Raw genomic sequence first — 15,940 nt, 5'->3', positions numbered from 1 at the left:
AAACTGGATTCTTGAGCATGACAATTCACTGTGCTCAAATGGCCGATCAATGGTCAGTTGAATAGAGCACCTTTTGGATGTGGTGGAACGGGAGATTCCCATTGTGGATGTTCAGCAACTGTGAGATGCTATCATGTCAATATACACTATCTCTGAGGAATGTTTCCATGTTTTCAGCACATCTTTTAGTCATGCCCGTACTAGCAAGGTGTAATAAAGTGGCTGGCGAGTACAGATGTTAGCAATATACATATACACTGTCTATATAGAGCATTTCAGTGACTTCCTGCTCATGCTTTAAGTTATACCGTTCATTCATTTTTTGCACACAATCTGGCCCCATCCACCTGGCCCCATCCACAGGCAGGACCTTTCAATACTGCTTTTTTAATGTGATCTTTACATGGCACAGTTCAGTCAACCACACAACCACAAGTTCTTCTTTGTCAGCAAGGCATGATTTATCCATGTTTCAAAAACAGATAACGTTCATGAATGAGCTATATTTAAAGATGAATAGGTTTCTGTTGGTCTGAGTTATATATACATGCAGTCAACTTATTCACACAATCTACATTTGAAGTATACAGTACAATTTTCCTACTGGTTTCTTTTTCCTTAAATTTTCAGTTGAGTTGAATTGGTTATTAACAAAAGGGACACAGGATGGCTGCAGATGGTAGCAGTGATGTCAAGTGGAATGTATTCAATCTCCCATCCTAATATTATTACTCATACAGGCCTTCATAATCTAGAGGCATGCACACAAACACAATTACAACAAATATATACAGTACAAGGGCATTTTTTTTCTCTTCTAATTTCTATACGTACCCAAGGAGAATAGTTTGTGCTTAAAATAGGGTCACACATAATACTGCTTGTGGAGCAGCACACTCATGTACAAGTTTAACCGTGTGACTCCCATCAACAGTAGGTATTTGACTGTCCATAAAACAGTTACTTTTCCAGAAGGTGCTCCATCTCGGGGTTGATGAATGAAAAGCCAGCAAACGCTGACTGGTCCATGGAGTCTATGAAGTTCTTATCGCTGTGGGAAAGACGGGGCTTCTCACTGAGGAACTCCCGGTCAAAGTTGCTGCAATCGTTTGGTGCTTTCTGTAATTGACAGCAAATATATGTCAGAAAAAAAATTATAAAATAGATTATAGACATGTATTACATATAACTCATTGTTTTATCACTATTTAAACATCAATGACTTGTATGTCGAACATACCACTTTGGGTTTGAAGGGCGGTTCAACTTCTCTCTTCTCCAAGGCCTGCCAGTTAATGGACTTGAAGAAGGGCTGTGCACAGATATTACCCACAATTCCTAGCCTGCGCGTGGGGTCTCTCTCAAACAGCTGCAGGAAGACAAAGTCAGTAAGTACAGAATGTCCATGATTACATCTCAAAAACAACACCTTTTCAGTTACATACATTGGCATTGTCCAATTGCATAGAACAGGTGTTCTGTGACAGACAGATTTTGTATAAAAACTCCGGTACAGACCCGCTCAAGCAAGTCTTTGGCCTCCTTGTTGATCCAGCGAGGATAGTGGGGAGTATCCATGCGGATAGACTCAAACAACTCATCTTCATCGTCTCCGTGGAAAGGTGATTGTCCAACCAGCATTTCATACAGCAGCACCCCAAATGACCACCAGTCAACTGAGAAGGAGTATTTCTGTCCCAGCAGGATCTGAGTTGAAACATAACAAATTGTAAATGTCTCCTTCAAAACAGACACTTTGCTGCATGCAAAATGATAAATGCATATCAGTTGTGGATTTGAATATTTAAGAATAAGAGAGTGTTTGAAAGGCTGTACCTCTGGAGCGATATAGTCAGGAGTACCGCAGAAAGTCGTGGCGCGGTTCTCTCCAAACACATTCTCCTTGCACATGCCAAAGTCGGCGATCTTTATGTGTCCATCGTGATCCAACATCACATTGTCTAACTTTAGATCTCTGTAAGAAAAACAATCATAGCAGACTGAATTTGAGGCAACCATTGGTTTCAGTTCTATTTGCAGAGATCTGAAAGTTACCTGAGATAGGTAATGCATCACAGTGAATATATTAAAATTAAGTCCATTCTGAGTGTTTATTTAGATTCATATCATCACATGGTTATGCACATGCAACAGATGGGAACCAAATATGTAGTATTATGTAACTCAAGCAAGTCTCATTTTCACATCACACTTGCAACTAAACTGAAATCAGTGGTTTTCTAGAAGGCAAGACAACAACAAAAAAAGATCAGCTGTGATGTGAAGACTTTAGTACTTTAAGTTTATGGGCCAAACTAGGAGTATCATCCTATAAGTGTGTACTGTATATCGTTAAGTAAAATGCTTTTTGTGCTCTCACCTGTAGATGATCCCTTTGGAATGTAAGAACTTAAGACCACAGATGATCTCAGCTGAGTAGAATCTGCAGGAGACAAAGATGGCAGAGACAGACAGATATCAGCCACTTGTTCTGATGGAAAGCTACAAGTCTGCAATTCAGCAATGTCACTACAGAGTTGGTAAATGCTGGTGTCACTGCAGACTCATTTCAGTGTAGACCTGAATTATTGAGGAGGACATTTGTATGGAGTGGGAGACAGGTGAATAATGCTCTCATAATGTGAAACCTGAGAGCGGCTGCGAGCTGAAAGATTAGACTATCTCTGACCCGCTTCTCTTGTCATCTGTGTCAGGTGAAACGATTGAGTCCAGAGAGGAGATAAAGTAGCCTCCGCTCAAACCTAACAACTGGTCGTTCCCTGTAAATGACCAGCTGACAACAACTGAATAGGTTGTCAGGTTTATGCAATCTATATCTCTCACTTATTACTGATAAATATACTGTAGCTCCAATAGACACGTAAGTATTTGTACATATGTGGGATACCAAACCCAGGAAAAGAATAAAAGTTGAATTCTTTCAAAAACACAAGAGCACACACATCCAGACTGCCTAACCTGGATGTATTATCCTCCCTTCTTCTACCTGCCAACTATCTCATAAGTCGTAAATTTGAGGGAAGCTCACATTCCTCTCTGAGAGTGTCCCTCTTCTCCTTTCTTTTTCTTTTACAATAAATTAATTGGTCAGAAATGCCACTTACTGAAATTCAGACTCTGCTTCAAGACTTGTTAATTAAAAGTCACACACATTATTGCATTTGATTTATCTGATATTAGTAGTAAGTGTATCATTAACTATGGTTGATTGCTAGGATAATATAGATAATAGATTTATTTGTAGATTGGGAAATTAAGATTAGATGTTAAAATGATAAGATGTTTTATTTTATTATGTACTTTATTTGGTTAATCAATATTAAATTTATCAATGTTTCTCACTAGTTCTCATGATGTGTCAATATTGATGACAGAATGAATGAATATTCAATTTCCAAGCACGTATAGTCTCCACACAGAAGGTATTAATCAGTAATCAATGAGGTCCCTCAAAAAAGCACCAAGTATACTTTTTCTTCCAAGATACACCTATTCTTTGACATCAGCCATCTTTTATGGAGTGGTCAGCTGGAGCAGTAGCATCTCAGCAGCGGACAGGAGGAGACTAGACAAACTCATTAAGAAGGTCAGCTCTGTCCTGGGATGACCCCTCGACCCGGTGGAGGTGGTGGGAGAGAGGAGAATGATGGCTAAGCTTTAATTTCTAATGAACGACGACTCCCACCCCATGAAAGACACCCTGACTGCACTGGAGAGCTCCTTCAGCCACAGACTCCTTCATCCAAAATGTGTAAAGTAGTGATATCGCAGGTCCTTCCTCCCTGCAGCTGTCAGACTGTACAATCAGCACTACTCCCAGTAAACTTCAACCTTTTTTGTACTTAATATTTATTGTTCTTTATTCTTTCATTATTATTGCTGCTTATATATTCTATTTACTGTCCACTTGCTGCTGTGACAATGCAAATTTCCCCACTGTGGGACTAACAAAGGAATATCTTATCTTAACTATAAAAACTTTTACAACTCTGTTAGGCGGCTTCTTGTGCCTTTTACTTGCTGCCAGCTGCTGCTTCTGTTTTCTCTCAGCCTCATCAGCCTATTTTATTTCCTATGGCTGAGAACTGAGAAAACATCTCAATCTAATCTATTATTTTTATAATCTCCTTTTTTTATTACGTAGTTCAACTTTTTAAGCACTTTTCTGAGGACTTCTGATTAGCCTAGAGCTCCATGCATCCAGCTCTGCAGCCTGCTGCAACGAGACCGGGACACCTCTGTGCTGTGCATGTCCACTATGCAGCCTCAACTAGTCCTCCTCCTGACAAGCAGTGAGCCAAAGTGTTTCACTGAACCCACAGCAGCTGTTTTCATCTGGCTCTCACTCTGGCAATCAGAGGATAACCGAGTCTCCTCCACCTTGCTCTGCACTTTCCGCAAAGCTCCTCATCATTAGCCCTTCATCACCAAGGAAAACCATCTAACATGCTTCTTTCTCAGAGTTGATGCAAAGAGCTATTCGAAATTTAAATTTTTATTGGTTGTACTTAGAGTCTTGGTACCTCTTCCCATTTTTGATTTGTTTTTGATGACATTTATTCATTCTGTTAGCAATAACAGTTCATTTAATTTACTCGTTCATTCATGCTTAGTGTTTCCCTATTCATCCCTATTTCTTAGCAGTTTGATAAATAATTTGTCACAAAGTCGTTGCCTGTGCATATTCCTTTATATCAGAGATAGAGGTTACTCTCTTCAGAGTTCATGACTTTCAGATATAAAACTGATTACTTACAAATTAATAAATGGAGGTGGCGCTCCTATTAACTTGATAAGTGCTTAATATTAATTGCAGGTAGTGTTATTCCTACTTCTATGTGCACCAAAAGCACAGACACAAAACGGCATGAAATGAAATCTGCATATTGTATGTGTAAATATGGTCTAAGTTGTTTTTAAGTGGCTCTGTTATGAGAGGAAGTTGAGACGACAGACTAGACTGTCAACTGCACTGGGTCAACAGGTTAGCAGTAGCTACTGGGAGAACAGGGCCTTTGTGCTGATAAAGAGGTCACTCGAAACTCTGCGGTTCAGTCAGCGCCTAAGGAAAAAATATTGCATAACCAAATCCAACAGATACTTTCCAATCCAGTGTGACAGCTTGTACAGTAACACACAAACATATTACTTACATTTATCCACATATGTAAACAAACATGCAAATTTGCATTTTGTTGAAAATGAATGCACTGTGAAAGGATGAAACAGACAATTCTGTTTCTTTCGCACTCACTGAAGGTAAATGATCCATCCAAGCTCAATACAGTCACTGAGTGAGGAGTATTTTAGAGGATGCCAACACAAGATCAGGTGTCTGTGTTTGCAAAGTGGAGAATTACTCCTGTCAACTCATCTCATGGGTCCAGTACATAGCCACCACTTTAACTACAGGAAATGTAGCAGCAGACTAATCTGTAAGTCCAATGTCTCTGACCACGGGAGGTGATGATTAATGCATTTATTCTCAATATTTGCAAAAGAATTGCGTGCACTGAAGTCTACTTTACATGTCTTTGTCCAGGGTGTATACAGGTATAAACAAGTTAAATTTAAGACTTTTTAAGACCTTTTAATACCACTTCTAAATGAAATTTAAGACCAAACGTACGATGGAAATACAGTAATATTTCCAAGTAAACACACTGACAGTATGGTAAAATGACAAATGACGGTTAAGTTTAAGAACATCGGCTAAATGTGTGTCATGCAAAAAGATCACAAAAATGTCATCACTGTCCTAAATGAAATTACTGCGGCTGTACTAAGTGGTGGTGGTGTGACTCCTCATGTATGTTAATGGAGTGGACAAAATATTAGGAACACCTTTCAATATAATGCACCCTAATCTCTCAATAATGAACATAAAGCTGAATTTTCACCTTCTTGTCAAAAAATGTATACACTTCATAAATGTAGAATTTATAGCAGAGCTGCTGTATTGGATTAAATTAGATTGGAAGCCAGTGAGTCTATTTTATGTAGTTAACTTATTCTCTGAACTATATTTTATAGTAATTACAAGTTATCTAGTATTATACAGTTAAGTAGTTATATTCAGCTTCAGTAGCGTCATGTTTTTTGTTCAATGCCTCACTCTCTCTCTGAAGGTCTGTTGAATGAGAAACCTCTGAGTGACTTAAAATTGATCACATTGATAACATCAGCTGATAAAACGCGCAGCACCACAGCATAGTGTATAGTAACGTCACAGTTACCTGTCTGAGGATTAACGTTGTTAATGGTGACATCACATGGAGCTGTTTTCATTAGTTTTGCGGGCTCCGCTGTTTTTTTCTGAGCAGGTTCTTCCTCAGATGATGTAGATTTATGTTTTAACCAGCGGTCTATGTTTGTTTCCTTAAACTTAATATCACTGTTAGCTTGTCTGTGTTATGCTAGCGGGAGGTGCAGAGAGCTACAGGTGTGTTCAGGGTCGCAGTCAGACAGTCGGACACAGCGGTTCCGGCCCGCTGCAGACGTTGGTTGAACATTAATACATCGCTGTAAATGTGTGCGGGAATTTCCCGCATTATAAGTGTTGGATTTGCGGGAATCAATTAAATTGTGCGCAATACCCGCAATCCCGCGCTGAAATTCGGGCCCTGACAGACTGCCAGGCACCGATCGTAACCAAGAGTATTCATTCCTGTCTAGCCATTTGTGATTGAACTTGCATTTCCCCATGTTTAAGTCGAGTGGCTATCAGTGCTGAATTAGGCCCACCTGTAGATGTTTTACCCTACGCCATCAAGAGCTGCGCAATACGAGCTGCGCAGTAGACTACGCTCTGACCTAACCATAGACAACGCAGCACAACGCAGCACCGGAGAAAAAATATTCGACCTAACAAAACAGATTGCCCGCATTTTCGCGGCGACGAGACTCAAATATTTAAGACCCAAGCAATCTGAATTTAAGACAATTTAATACTTTTTAAGGCCTTATTTTCATGAAAATTGATTTACGACTTTTTAAGACTTTTTAAGGACCCGCGGCCACCCTGTTGTCAACAAAACTTCACTTGCAAGATAAATTTCTGCTTTGTAATTGTGAATTTGAACTCCAAAATTTGTGAAAACAACACCAAGAAAAGCAAAATCCATCTGCTGAGGAAAATAGTGATACCATCAAAAGCTCCAGAACAGGTACTAATCTTGTGGCGAGACTGTTTTCTGTATTACAACTGTCATATCAAGAGCACCGTGAAAAATATTTCATGAAAGAAAGTACATGTGTTTGTAAATGTGAGAATTTTTAAAACTAACACCGTCTTTTACCAGTGTGCCATTGTTTTATTCTGGAGTGATTCCCACAGAGTGACAAGCAGAGTAGTGGGTGTCAGTAACTGATACTACTGCATACAAACAGCACACACACACACTCAGGCCTGCTCACGCCATACAAGGCCAGTCTGTTAGTTAGAGCGGTAGTTAATGTACGTCTGCCAAGCCCCTGTCCAACAGGGTTTAGTATATTATGTAAAAGAAAACAAACATAATGGGGCCGAGTCAGAGAGAGTGGCACAGAGAGGAAACATAAGTTCTCCTTTACGAGTGTCTGCTTTCCATCAGGTCATTTATTCAGTATGTGTGCATCTGCAGTTATGATGCCCGATTGTGCGTTTTATTTTCCAACAAGTCTGTATATTTTCTGTGTGACAGGTCTGACTTACGTGGCTCTGTAGAGTTCAAAGCGCCCTTTCTCTTGAATATGAAACATCAGGTCTCCACCATTGAGATACTCCATCACAAAGAACAGATGCTCCTGTAAACAAGTTTCACTTTCAGTATGTAATGATGTAATTACTCAGAGTAGAAACAAAATATGACCAAAGACACTATTGAGGTAGAGAGGGTCATACCTTGGTCTGGAAGGTGGAGTAAAGGTGTGTGAGGAAGGGGTTATCCCAGGCTAAAGCCAAGACTCTCTTCTCTACCATGGTGCACTCCACATCGTCATCCATCAGCACTACATCTTTCTTCAGAGCCTTCACCGCAAAGTACTCTCCACGACCTTTCAACTCTGCCAGGAGAACCTGGGAGGAAAGTTGAATCAGTTGCTAAATTCATACATTTTTGCAGCAGCTCACAGTCTGATCAAACACCTATAATCAGTGTCATTATTCCGATATGCGGCCTGGATTTTCCAGTGTGTTGTTGGTGTACTCATGGTTATCCTCTCATTCTTGGGCTGTTTTTTTTTTAACTACTCTTTCACTGTCAAATGGTTACTGTGTGTGTACCTTGCCAAAGCTGCCTTTTCCCAAGACCTTGTGAAAGATGAAGTTGTCCACATTGACGCGGGTCAGATGTGTAATACGAGACTGAGGCCGTGGGCTAGATCCATCCCACAGCTTGCCATAGGGAGATCCATCTAATGAATAAACACACAGAAAATATTTATTCACTTTGTTAAATTTAATCATGAAAACTTTCACATATTGTGCATGATAAGCAAAAAAGGGCCTATGATGCACATATGGAAAAACCCTCTCACTGACCATTGATTTCCAGTCCAGCAAGCTTATTGACCTCATCATAGATTCCAATATCAGGTAGATTAGGCAGGTTTGGATCTGAACGGCGAGTGGAAGATTTCTGATGGATGAAGACATAAAAAAAATCATAAATCATATAAATCAAAGAGCCAGTCAAATAGTTTAATAGTGTAGGCCTTCACAAATAGATCAACTGGGATTTCCACAACTTGCCAGTCCTTAAACACACCAGGACAGTGAGCTCAGGTTCCCACTGTGAGGTATCACACTCTGAACAATTTGTCAGCACACACCGGGGATCATGAGTTTCACATTCAAGTGTCCATTGTTGATAATACACTTACTACCGAGGTACAATAACTTTTCAGCAAAGAATCAACTGAATGTCATGTGACACTTATGATAATGAATAGCCCTGAAAAGATACGCTGTGTGGGTTCAGGGTTAATTTTAGTGTTGGGATTAGTGTTAGGAATAGGCTCAGATGAGGACTGGATAACTTTGCACCTTATTTTTATTTTTTTGTTATACGTTTCTGGTTGCCCTTGCAAGCTGTCAAATACTTTCAATTCATTTCACATTTTTTGCAGTTATACAAAACAAAGCTGCATGAAACATGAAACATGTGGTTCTTATCTTCCACTGTTTTAAGTTACATTAGAATTTTTAACCTGACTCTGATACTATACACTAATTGCTCATTAAAAGATAATGTAATCAGATATCTATAGCTTTTCAAAGAGCTGTGTTTTGACTTACAGTAATTAGCTGGTGTAACCCTTGAGACAGACTTCTTCAGACTTTTCTTTGACTTCAACATAAAGATAAAAAAAAAACACTTGATTTGTCCATGTATTAAATGATGTGACCTCCTCCATGAACTCACCTGGCTGACTTGTGTGAGTGCTTCAGCTAGTAATTTCTGGTTGATACCACAAAGGTTGGCCACTTTATCCTGACATTTGTGATGGACATTCATGGCACAATCTACAAACAGAACAAAGAAAGCTTGTGTAAGACACACGTGTACTTACATTCCAATAATTACTCAATTATATCTGTACTGTACCTTCACACTTGAGGCCTTGTTTAACCAGACCCCACAGCAGACTTCCACAGTGGTCACAGAAGGTGGGACTCATGTAGTTGTTGGTCTTGAAACGATGTGGCATATCAATCTTAAAGCGTTCCTTTTGGAACTGTGGGGACAGATGGGATTCGTCATCTCCATGAATGTCAGGTGGCAATGGAAACCTAAACAAAGGTCTGCGATACTTCATTGCCCTGCGTACCTGTCTCATCTTTTCCCTTTTTCTGTTTAGTGCTCTGCTTCACTAAACAGAAACTACACTGTTAAATCTTCTTGGATTCCTCCAAGGTCTACTCTGATTAAGGTGCCTTTCTGACACGCCCCATCTGTCATTCATTCACTGTGTGGGTGTGTGTGCTTGATCATTTCCATATAGCCATTATCTAAGTCAGTTGGTCTTTGATCGTCTTCCAGTATTGATGATGATTGAGTAGAGCAAAATATTGGATGTGGACCCAGAATGGTATCTGCCATTGTATTAACCTCTGACCCAGCAACCCCAGCCAATTCAATGACATGATCACAAATGTTCAGTGATAAGGACAGATACCTTTATATCAGTAGTAAAGAGAGTGAATAAAAACCCACACTAAACTGACATTTGGAGACAAATGGAGAACACTAACAGTACTTTTTGTGCTGCACAAATATGTGTTACGTACCACAGTATCACGACTGTTGGCAGCAGTACCAGTACATCTGCCGATGATTTTGTCTATGCATTTCTTGTGGATGGCCGCATTACACTCTGGTAAAAAGCAAAGATAATAAGATAAAAGAGAATAGTATACTTGCTCCAGTATCTGAGCATATTTCTGACAGTTGAGTGGAAAAATATTATATTATAGTCAAATGCAAAATTTTAAAATGTACAATTATTACTTTATTAAATTATTGTAAACTTACGTCTGCATTTATAGCCTTGCTTGTTGAGCCCCCTGTAAGGGACAAATAAACACAAATGGGTCAGTCTGTATCATTCTTTGATCATGTGAATGTAAACAGTGTGCTGATTAATCATTTGTTAGTGATAAACACCTGCAGTGCATCACAAACTTCCTCTCAAGTGAGATTAAAAATGTCCTCAAAGCAAACGAGTTGAGATCTGCCATCAGTGGATGAACATTATCATTGACACGAATGCACGAAAAAATTTAAAAGGAAAGTTGCCTTTTATGGTTTTATCAAAAACATTCGCAAGCAAACAGATAGTCTAACTCAAGTCTGACAGAAAGCAGCTGAGTCAGAGAGTGTTTGAAACTGCCACATATCAGGACAATCCAAAATATGTTATCCCTTGTTGTTCTGTCTGGTGTTTTAGCATATCAGACCGGTGGTTTATAAGTTCCCATTTATCTGCCTTGAAGATTTGTTTATAGACTTAAGTGTAGGCTGAACTGACCAGACAAACTCTCTGCACACAGAGCAGAAAGTGGGCTGTCTGAAGAACGTGGCGATGAACTCGTGGTTCTTTATGAAGTGGATCTTTGCCTGCTTGATGGCCCCTCGTCTACGGTTCAGGGTCGGAGCCTCTTCCTCCTTTGCAGCCTGCTTACTCTCTTCCAGACAGACAGAGAAACACAGTTCAGTTATCCCCCAACACTGCGATGGAAAATAAAGGTCATTTTATATATATCACAACTTGACAGTCTTAATGATAAACTATGATGGGGACCCATAGTTATTGCCCATGTGAATGCCTGCAAGTGATAGGATTAAAAACAAGTGGTGGGACAGTTTGTGTATGTATGGGGGAGTGAGGGGTTTAAAAAAAAAAAGTAATCAGAACTACCACCCAGGAAATCCCTAACCCCACAGATAAAGCTTCATCAACATGGTATTTGTTAAACATGAAAGGTAAAGACCAGATATATAGAAAACATTCAACCCCATTTTCACATAATTCACCCACAATCTTCCTATAAAAAACCTATTTTCTCAAACAGCCTCTTACTCTGGGCGGTATTCAGCTAGAGTAAAAAACTGTTCTCACAATTTAATTTAAGAATTTCTGTTTTGTGTTTTTGTCTGTGACCTTCTTCCTGGTTTGAGGTTGCTCAGTTGGAAAAAGACTTCATGCATATCAGTGCACCAATCCGAATTTAGCAACACTAGAATTAGAGTCTGTTGATATTTGACGTGTTGTCAGCTTATCTTGCGAAACCTCTGTCAACAGCGGAAATAGTGCATTTTTCAGTGTTAACGTTCTACTTTGATTATTGCTTATTTAGTTCATAGTTAATGCTATAGAAAAAAGGTTAATGTGACAAATAAAGCAAATAAAACAAAGCAGCCTGAAAACAAATCATAAAGATTAGATTTAAAGCAGAGAATAAGAGAAAAAAAGGGAATGCTTCCGTGTTATTTCCTTTCACCTGTGTCTACTCCCTCCAGAAAGTACTGCACTGCCATCATCACTTTCCCAGAAGGATGGAGATCCACCTGAACGCACAAACACACAGTTAGACACAGAGACAGGCTGAGATATTGCTCTACAGGGACACAGGACCATCTGGAATGTCCTACCCAGAATTCAGCGCGCCCGTTGGCTTTCTTGCAGCGCTCAGCAAGTACGGACACACCAACAGTGACCTCAGCCAGCGGCTCCTCAGCTGTCTTCATCAGCAGTACCTCAAGCACACGGCCCTCGTAGATGTGTGCATCAAAACTGGCTTTCCACGCTGGATACATGGTGGGTTTCCGCTGAACAAGGGTCTTACCTCGTTCTAAGGACAGGAAGATGGACAGAGAGAGAGAGAGTAAATATGTTTTAAGAACAGGAAACCACAGAAAGGAAGTTGCAGCTTTGTCGACAGAAATTGCAACTTCTGTAAAAGATAAGGCAGTGGGCGCTATCACGGAGTTTCTTACCAGTAGTCAAAGCTTCCTTCATTTTGATTGCACAGAAGGGCGGATCAGCCAGCGGGGGCAGGACGCCCAGGTCGTACGAGTTAAAGGCGATCCTCAAGAAAGGAGCCATGGTCACGAGTACCGGGGTCACCTGCTCTCAGATATAGACAAACACAGTGTTACCCTGGTGACATTTATCTGCAATGGCATGTTAATTACACACATAGCTGCAGTTCATTACCATATCCATCTATGCATAAATGCATGAATACACACAGGTGCATATGGTTGTGCATCAATACTGCTGGCTCACAGTAAGATATAAGATAAGTGCTATTTGTGAATGTGAAACTACATCATCTCTGTGTACATTGTGAGACCAAGCATCACAGAGAGAACATAGGCAATACTTCCTCATTCTTAATTGAGAATTTAATTATTATTATGTCCATATATCTGACACCCTGTTAGACACAAGCACCTGCACACATGATGTGCTTTGCCAACAAGGACAGAAAAACGTCTGTCGAACCGCAGTTATGTTCCCATCATAGAAATGAGACAGATTGTGCCTGCACCGTGACATTGAATTTACTCTTGTACTTTATAATCTCACTTTGAGACATTTCAGCTCAGTCACAACCACACGGAGAAGGGACACAAACATTTTCACACCTCCATCGATATCACCAGTTTTTATGTAGAGGAAGAACAGTGTGTGGAATGAGTATTGCATTGTTTTTGTATTATATTCCCGGCTGGGTTTTTTTTTAGATTTTATAAACTAAATAATTAATTGATAAGAAAAATAATCAATAGCTTAAAAGATTATTTAAGTATGTCGCATTCCTTTTGGACCAGAGGTGAAATAGATCCTGATAATGGCATAAATGAGAGATATATATCACACTACAGGCAGGCTCTAATTTGATGCATGCATAAACTTACATGCGCAACTTTTATCGAAACAGTCTACACACCACCAGTTTCTGTATGTGTAACACACACATACAAACACACAGGTGACGCCCAACAGCCTCATGTGTTAACTAGACACTTGGGTAACACCCATGCTTTTTTTTTTTTTTTTTTTTACATATATACGCTATTCATTCAACACCCCTGTGTGTGAAAAACAATTACAATGTTAAATACATAACACCATAGTTGTTTAGTTCTCTGCCACTGTGTTTTCTTGAGTGTGTAGTTTCTGAAGGGTTGCAATTGCGACAGAGGAGGTATGTTTGCCTGTACTACAAAGGCAGAGCGAGCCTGAACATGTCCCTAATCCAAACACAAGCATGCAGTGCTCCACGGTAGGCCTAGCTGGTATTCACAATCCTAAACCCATAATCGCCCACGCTGAGACCAGAAAACTAAGAAACAAAAAAACATGCAGGCAAGACAGAAAGTATGCAATCAGAAGAGGGGGGGGGGGGGTGTTACCATGTTCACTCACACACTCACTGCTGCTGTGAGCTGTGCTGTCAGGAGTTATTCAATAACAAACACACTGTGTGATTGGGGGCGGTAGAGATTGATTACCTAGCAAACTGTTCATGTGCAGTTTCGATTTGTCCTGACTGTTAAATTCAGTAGTTATGTGCCATTCACCAGTGTACTGTAATTTGCAACAGTAACTACTGACTTTTTGTCTTTTCATAGCCCACATCCTGATCTGCATTATTGACCAACATTTATTAAGTCTGACTTAATTATTTCATCATAACATCTGGCTGACAGGCTATGTAATCATACCAAAAGATAATCCAGTCTCTATGCTCTTCAAATACAAAATAAGCAAAAAATTGAACCATAACTGTCAAGCTATTTTATATTTTATATATAAGTAGTGAAGGAGAAAAAGAGAGGAGGAAAGAAAAGTCTTCCACCAGGACACAAAGAACATTAGATAACAGACAGAAACATAGAGACAGAGCCTGTATAGTCATCTAGTGATATGTTGTATGGATGTAATTAACATCATACTATTTCAAAGCAGGTCTCAAAGTAAGCATCATACTCATACAACCAGTCTGCTGTCAGTGCTGGTGAGGTGAACAACATGTCCTCAAATCTGACTCTCTCTTACACAGACACACACACACACACGTGGTTAAAGTGTTGCACCTATACCATTAGTTTCCCCATGCTTTTGAAAACTGCACATGATGTTAAGATGTTAAGAAACAAAAACACTCGAGGATGTAATAAGGTCCACGGAAGCGGTTACAGTGATTCAAAGTGTGGCCATTAAGAGAATCGGCATCAATCAGAGGGATCAGTCAGTGCATCGGACTCTCTCTGAGGAACATCATTTCCTCTGAAGGAAGTGGTTGATTGTCAGTTTGACAGAGCGCAGATGTCGCCTGAAGTTTCAGTCGGCAGTTTGCAAACCAGATTATCTTCATCACAGATAAATGTGATGCTCGGTTTCACATTTACATCATTTCTGTCCGGACCTGCCCGCATTCCTCTTCACGCCCGGTATTACGGCGCATTCTGTGACTCGTAAGATTCAGCGACCTCAACATGGTCCACACTCAGCTATTACCCACAAACAGACTCCTAAATATGTCAATAGGATCTAGGGGGTTGAGACCTGTAATTAGCAGACGTTTGCTGCCAGTCAGGACAGTTTGGAGAGTCCTGACACCACCTGTCAATATTTGTTCAACCAATGTTTCCATAGTCACCATAAAATAATCTGACAGGTCACAGATTCCATCGCACCATTTCAGTATTAAAAATCACCGCTTCACTAATCCAAAAAGTTAGTAGAACATGTTATTTCATTCAAAGATGTGAAGTTATTGGCAATTATGTTTTTAACAGCTATAGAAAAGGTGTCGATATAGTGTTGATGCTACTCTGAAATCCGTCGGAAATACCTAAAAAGACTTAACGCTAGCTAAAGTTAGCAGCTGCGGTCATGGTTAACTAGGTAACGTTACAGTTTGTTTCCCTATTGATGAAAGAAAAAAAACAACAACAGGGTCGTTTTTTTTAGTTTTAGGGCAACTTTCTGCACACACCAGCCGGCAAGCCCCTAAACTCTGTAAAAAGCTTGACCAAAAAGTGTATAATAATGGTAGTCTCACCTCGTCCTGCAAACTCGGTGCTGGTTCTTTTCACCGACGACGAAAAGTTGCTTTCTCTTCCCCTCCTTTTTTTCGCTCTGTGATTCCGTCGATTGAGGAAGTGTGGCGCGCGCTCGCAGGGTTTCTCGACAAGCTGTGACGTTTACCTGCCACACACACACACACACACACACACAAACACAACGCGGTATGTGCCCCAGTCTCTGCACTGCACTCAGCTGCCCTATTTTGAATAGAGGTCCTGTGAATTATTATAATGCATGTTTCCACATGGATTGAACCATTCATAGAAACATGATGTCAGACACACATGCCACTTTCCATGTTAACCCCACGTGGGCGCTTAACATAATTGTGTGG

The 15,940-nt window shown here is 40.0% G+C and overlaps 1 protein-coding gene across 1 annotated transcript; it reads right to left on the bottom strand.

Annotated features, from left to right (window-relative positions):
- Window positions 1-385: 385 nt before the first annotated feature.
- Window positions 386-15,643, bottom strand: prkcda (protein kinase C, delta a). The gene is made up of 18 exons (XM_053315900.1): window positions 15,581-15,643; window positions 12,501-12,630; window positions 12,156-12,355; window positions 12,005-12,071; window positions 11,032-11,188; window positions 10,536-10,567; window positions 10,292-10,377; window positions 9,609-9,738; window positions 9,426-9,526; window positions 8,543-8,639; window positions 8,285-8,415; window positions 7,904-8,077; window positions 7,715-7,806; window positions 2,381-2,443; window positions 1,837-1,975; window positions 1,519-1,707; window positions 1,241-1,369; window positions 386-1,119 (listed from the first exon to the last, which is right to left on the bottom strand). Exons 2-18 carry the CDS (start codon window positions 12,607-12,609, stop codon window positions 961-963), a joined length of 2,055 nt encoding a protein of 684 aa, XP_053171875.1. The 5' UTR covers window positions 12,610-12,630; window positions 15,581-15,643; the 3' UTR covers window positions 386-960.
- Between the last annotated feature and the right edge of the window lie 297 nt (window positions 15,644-15,940).

This window comes from Scomber japonicus, chromosome 3, assembly GCF_027409825.1.
Source record: "Scomber japonicus isolate fScoJap1 chromosome 3, fScoJap1.pri, whole genome shotgun sequence".
Classification (NCBI taxonomy): Eukaryota; Metazoa; Chordata; class Actinopteri; order Scombriformes; family Scombridae; genus Scomber; species Scomber japonicus.
Note: the sequence above shows the minus strand (reverse complement) of the source record. Positions and strands in the feature narration are given on the sequence as shown.

What these genes read in the sequence shown, in the direction of transcription:
- prkcda (XM_053315900.1), bottom strand. Translation starts at nt 12,609, where the DNA reads ATGGCTCCTTTCTTGAGGATCGCCTTTAACTCGTACGACCTGGGCGTC. An exon ending in GCAAGGCTATAAATGCAGAC is followed by an intron (nt 10,378 to 10,535) that starts GTAAGTTTACAA and finishes GCTTTTTACCAG; the next exon opens with AGTGTAATGCGGCCATCCAC. An exon ending in CTGACTATATCGCTCCAGAG is followed by an intron (nt 1,708 to 1,836) that starts GTACAGCCTTTC and finishes GTTTCAACTCAG; the next exon opens with ATCCTGCTGGGACAGAAATA.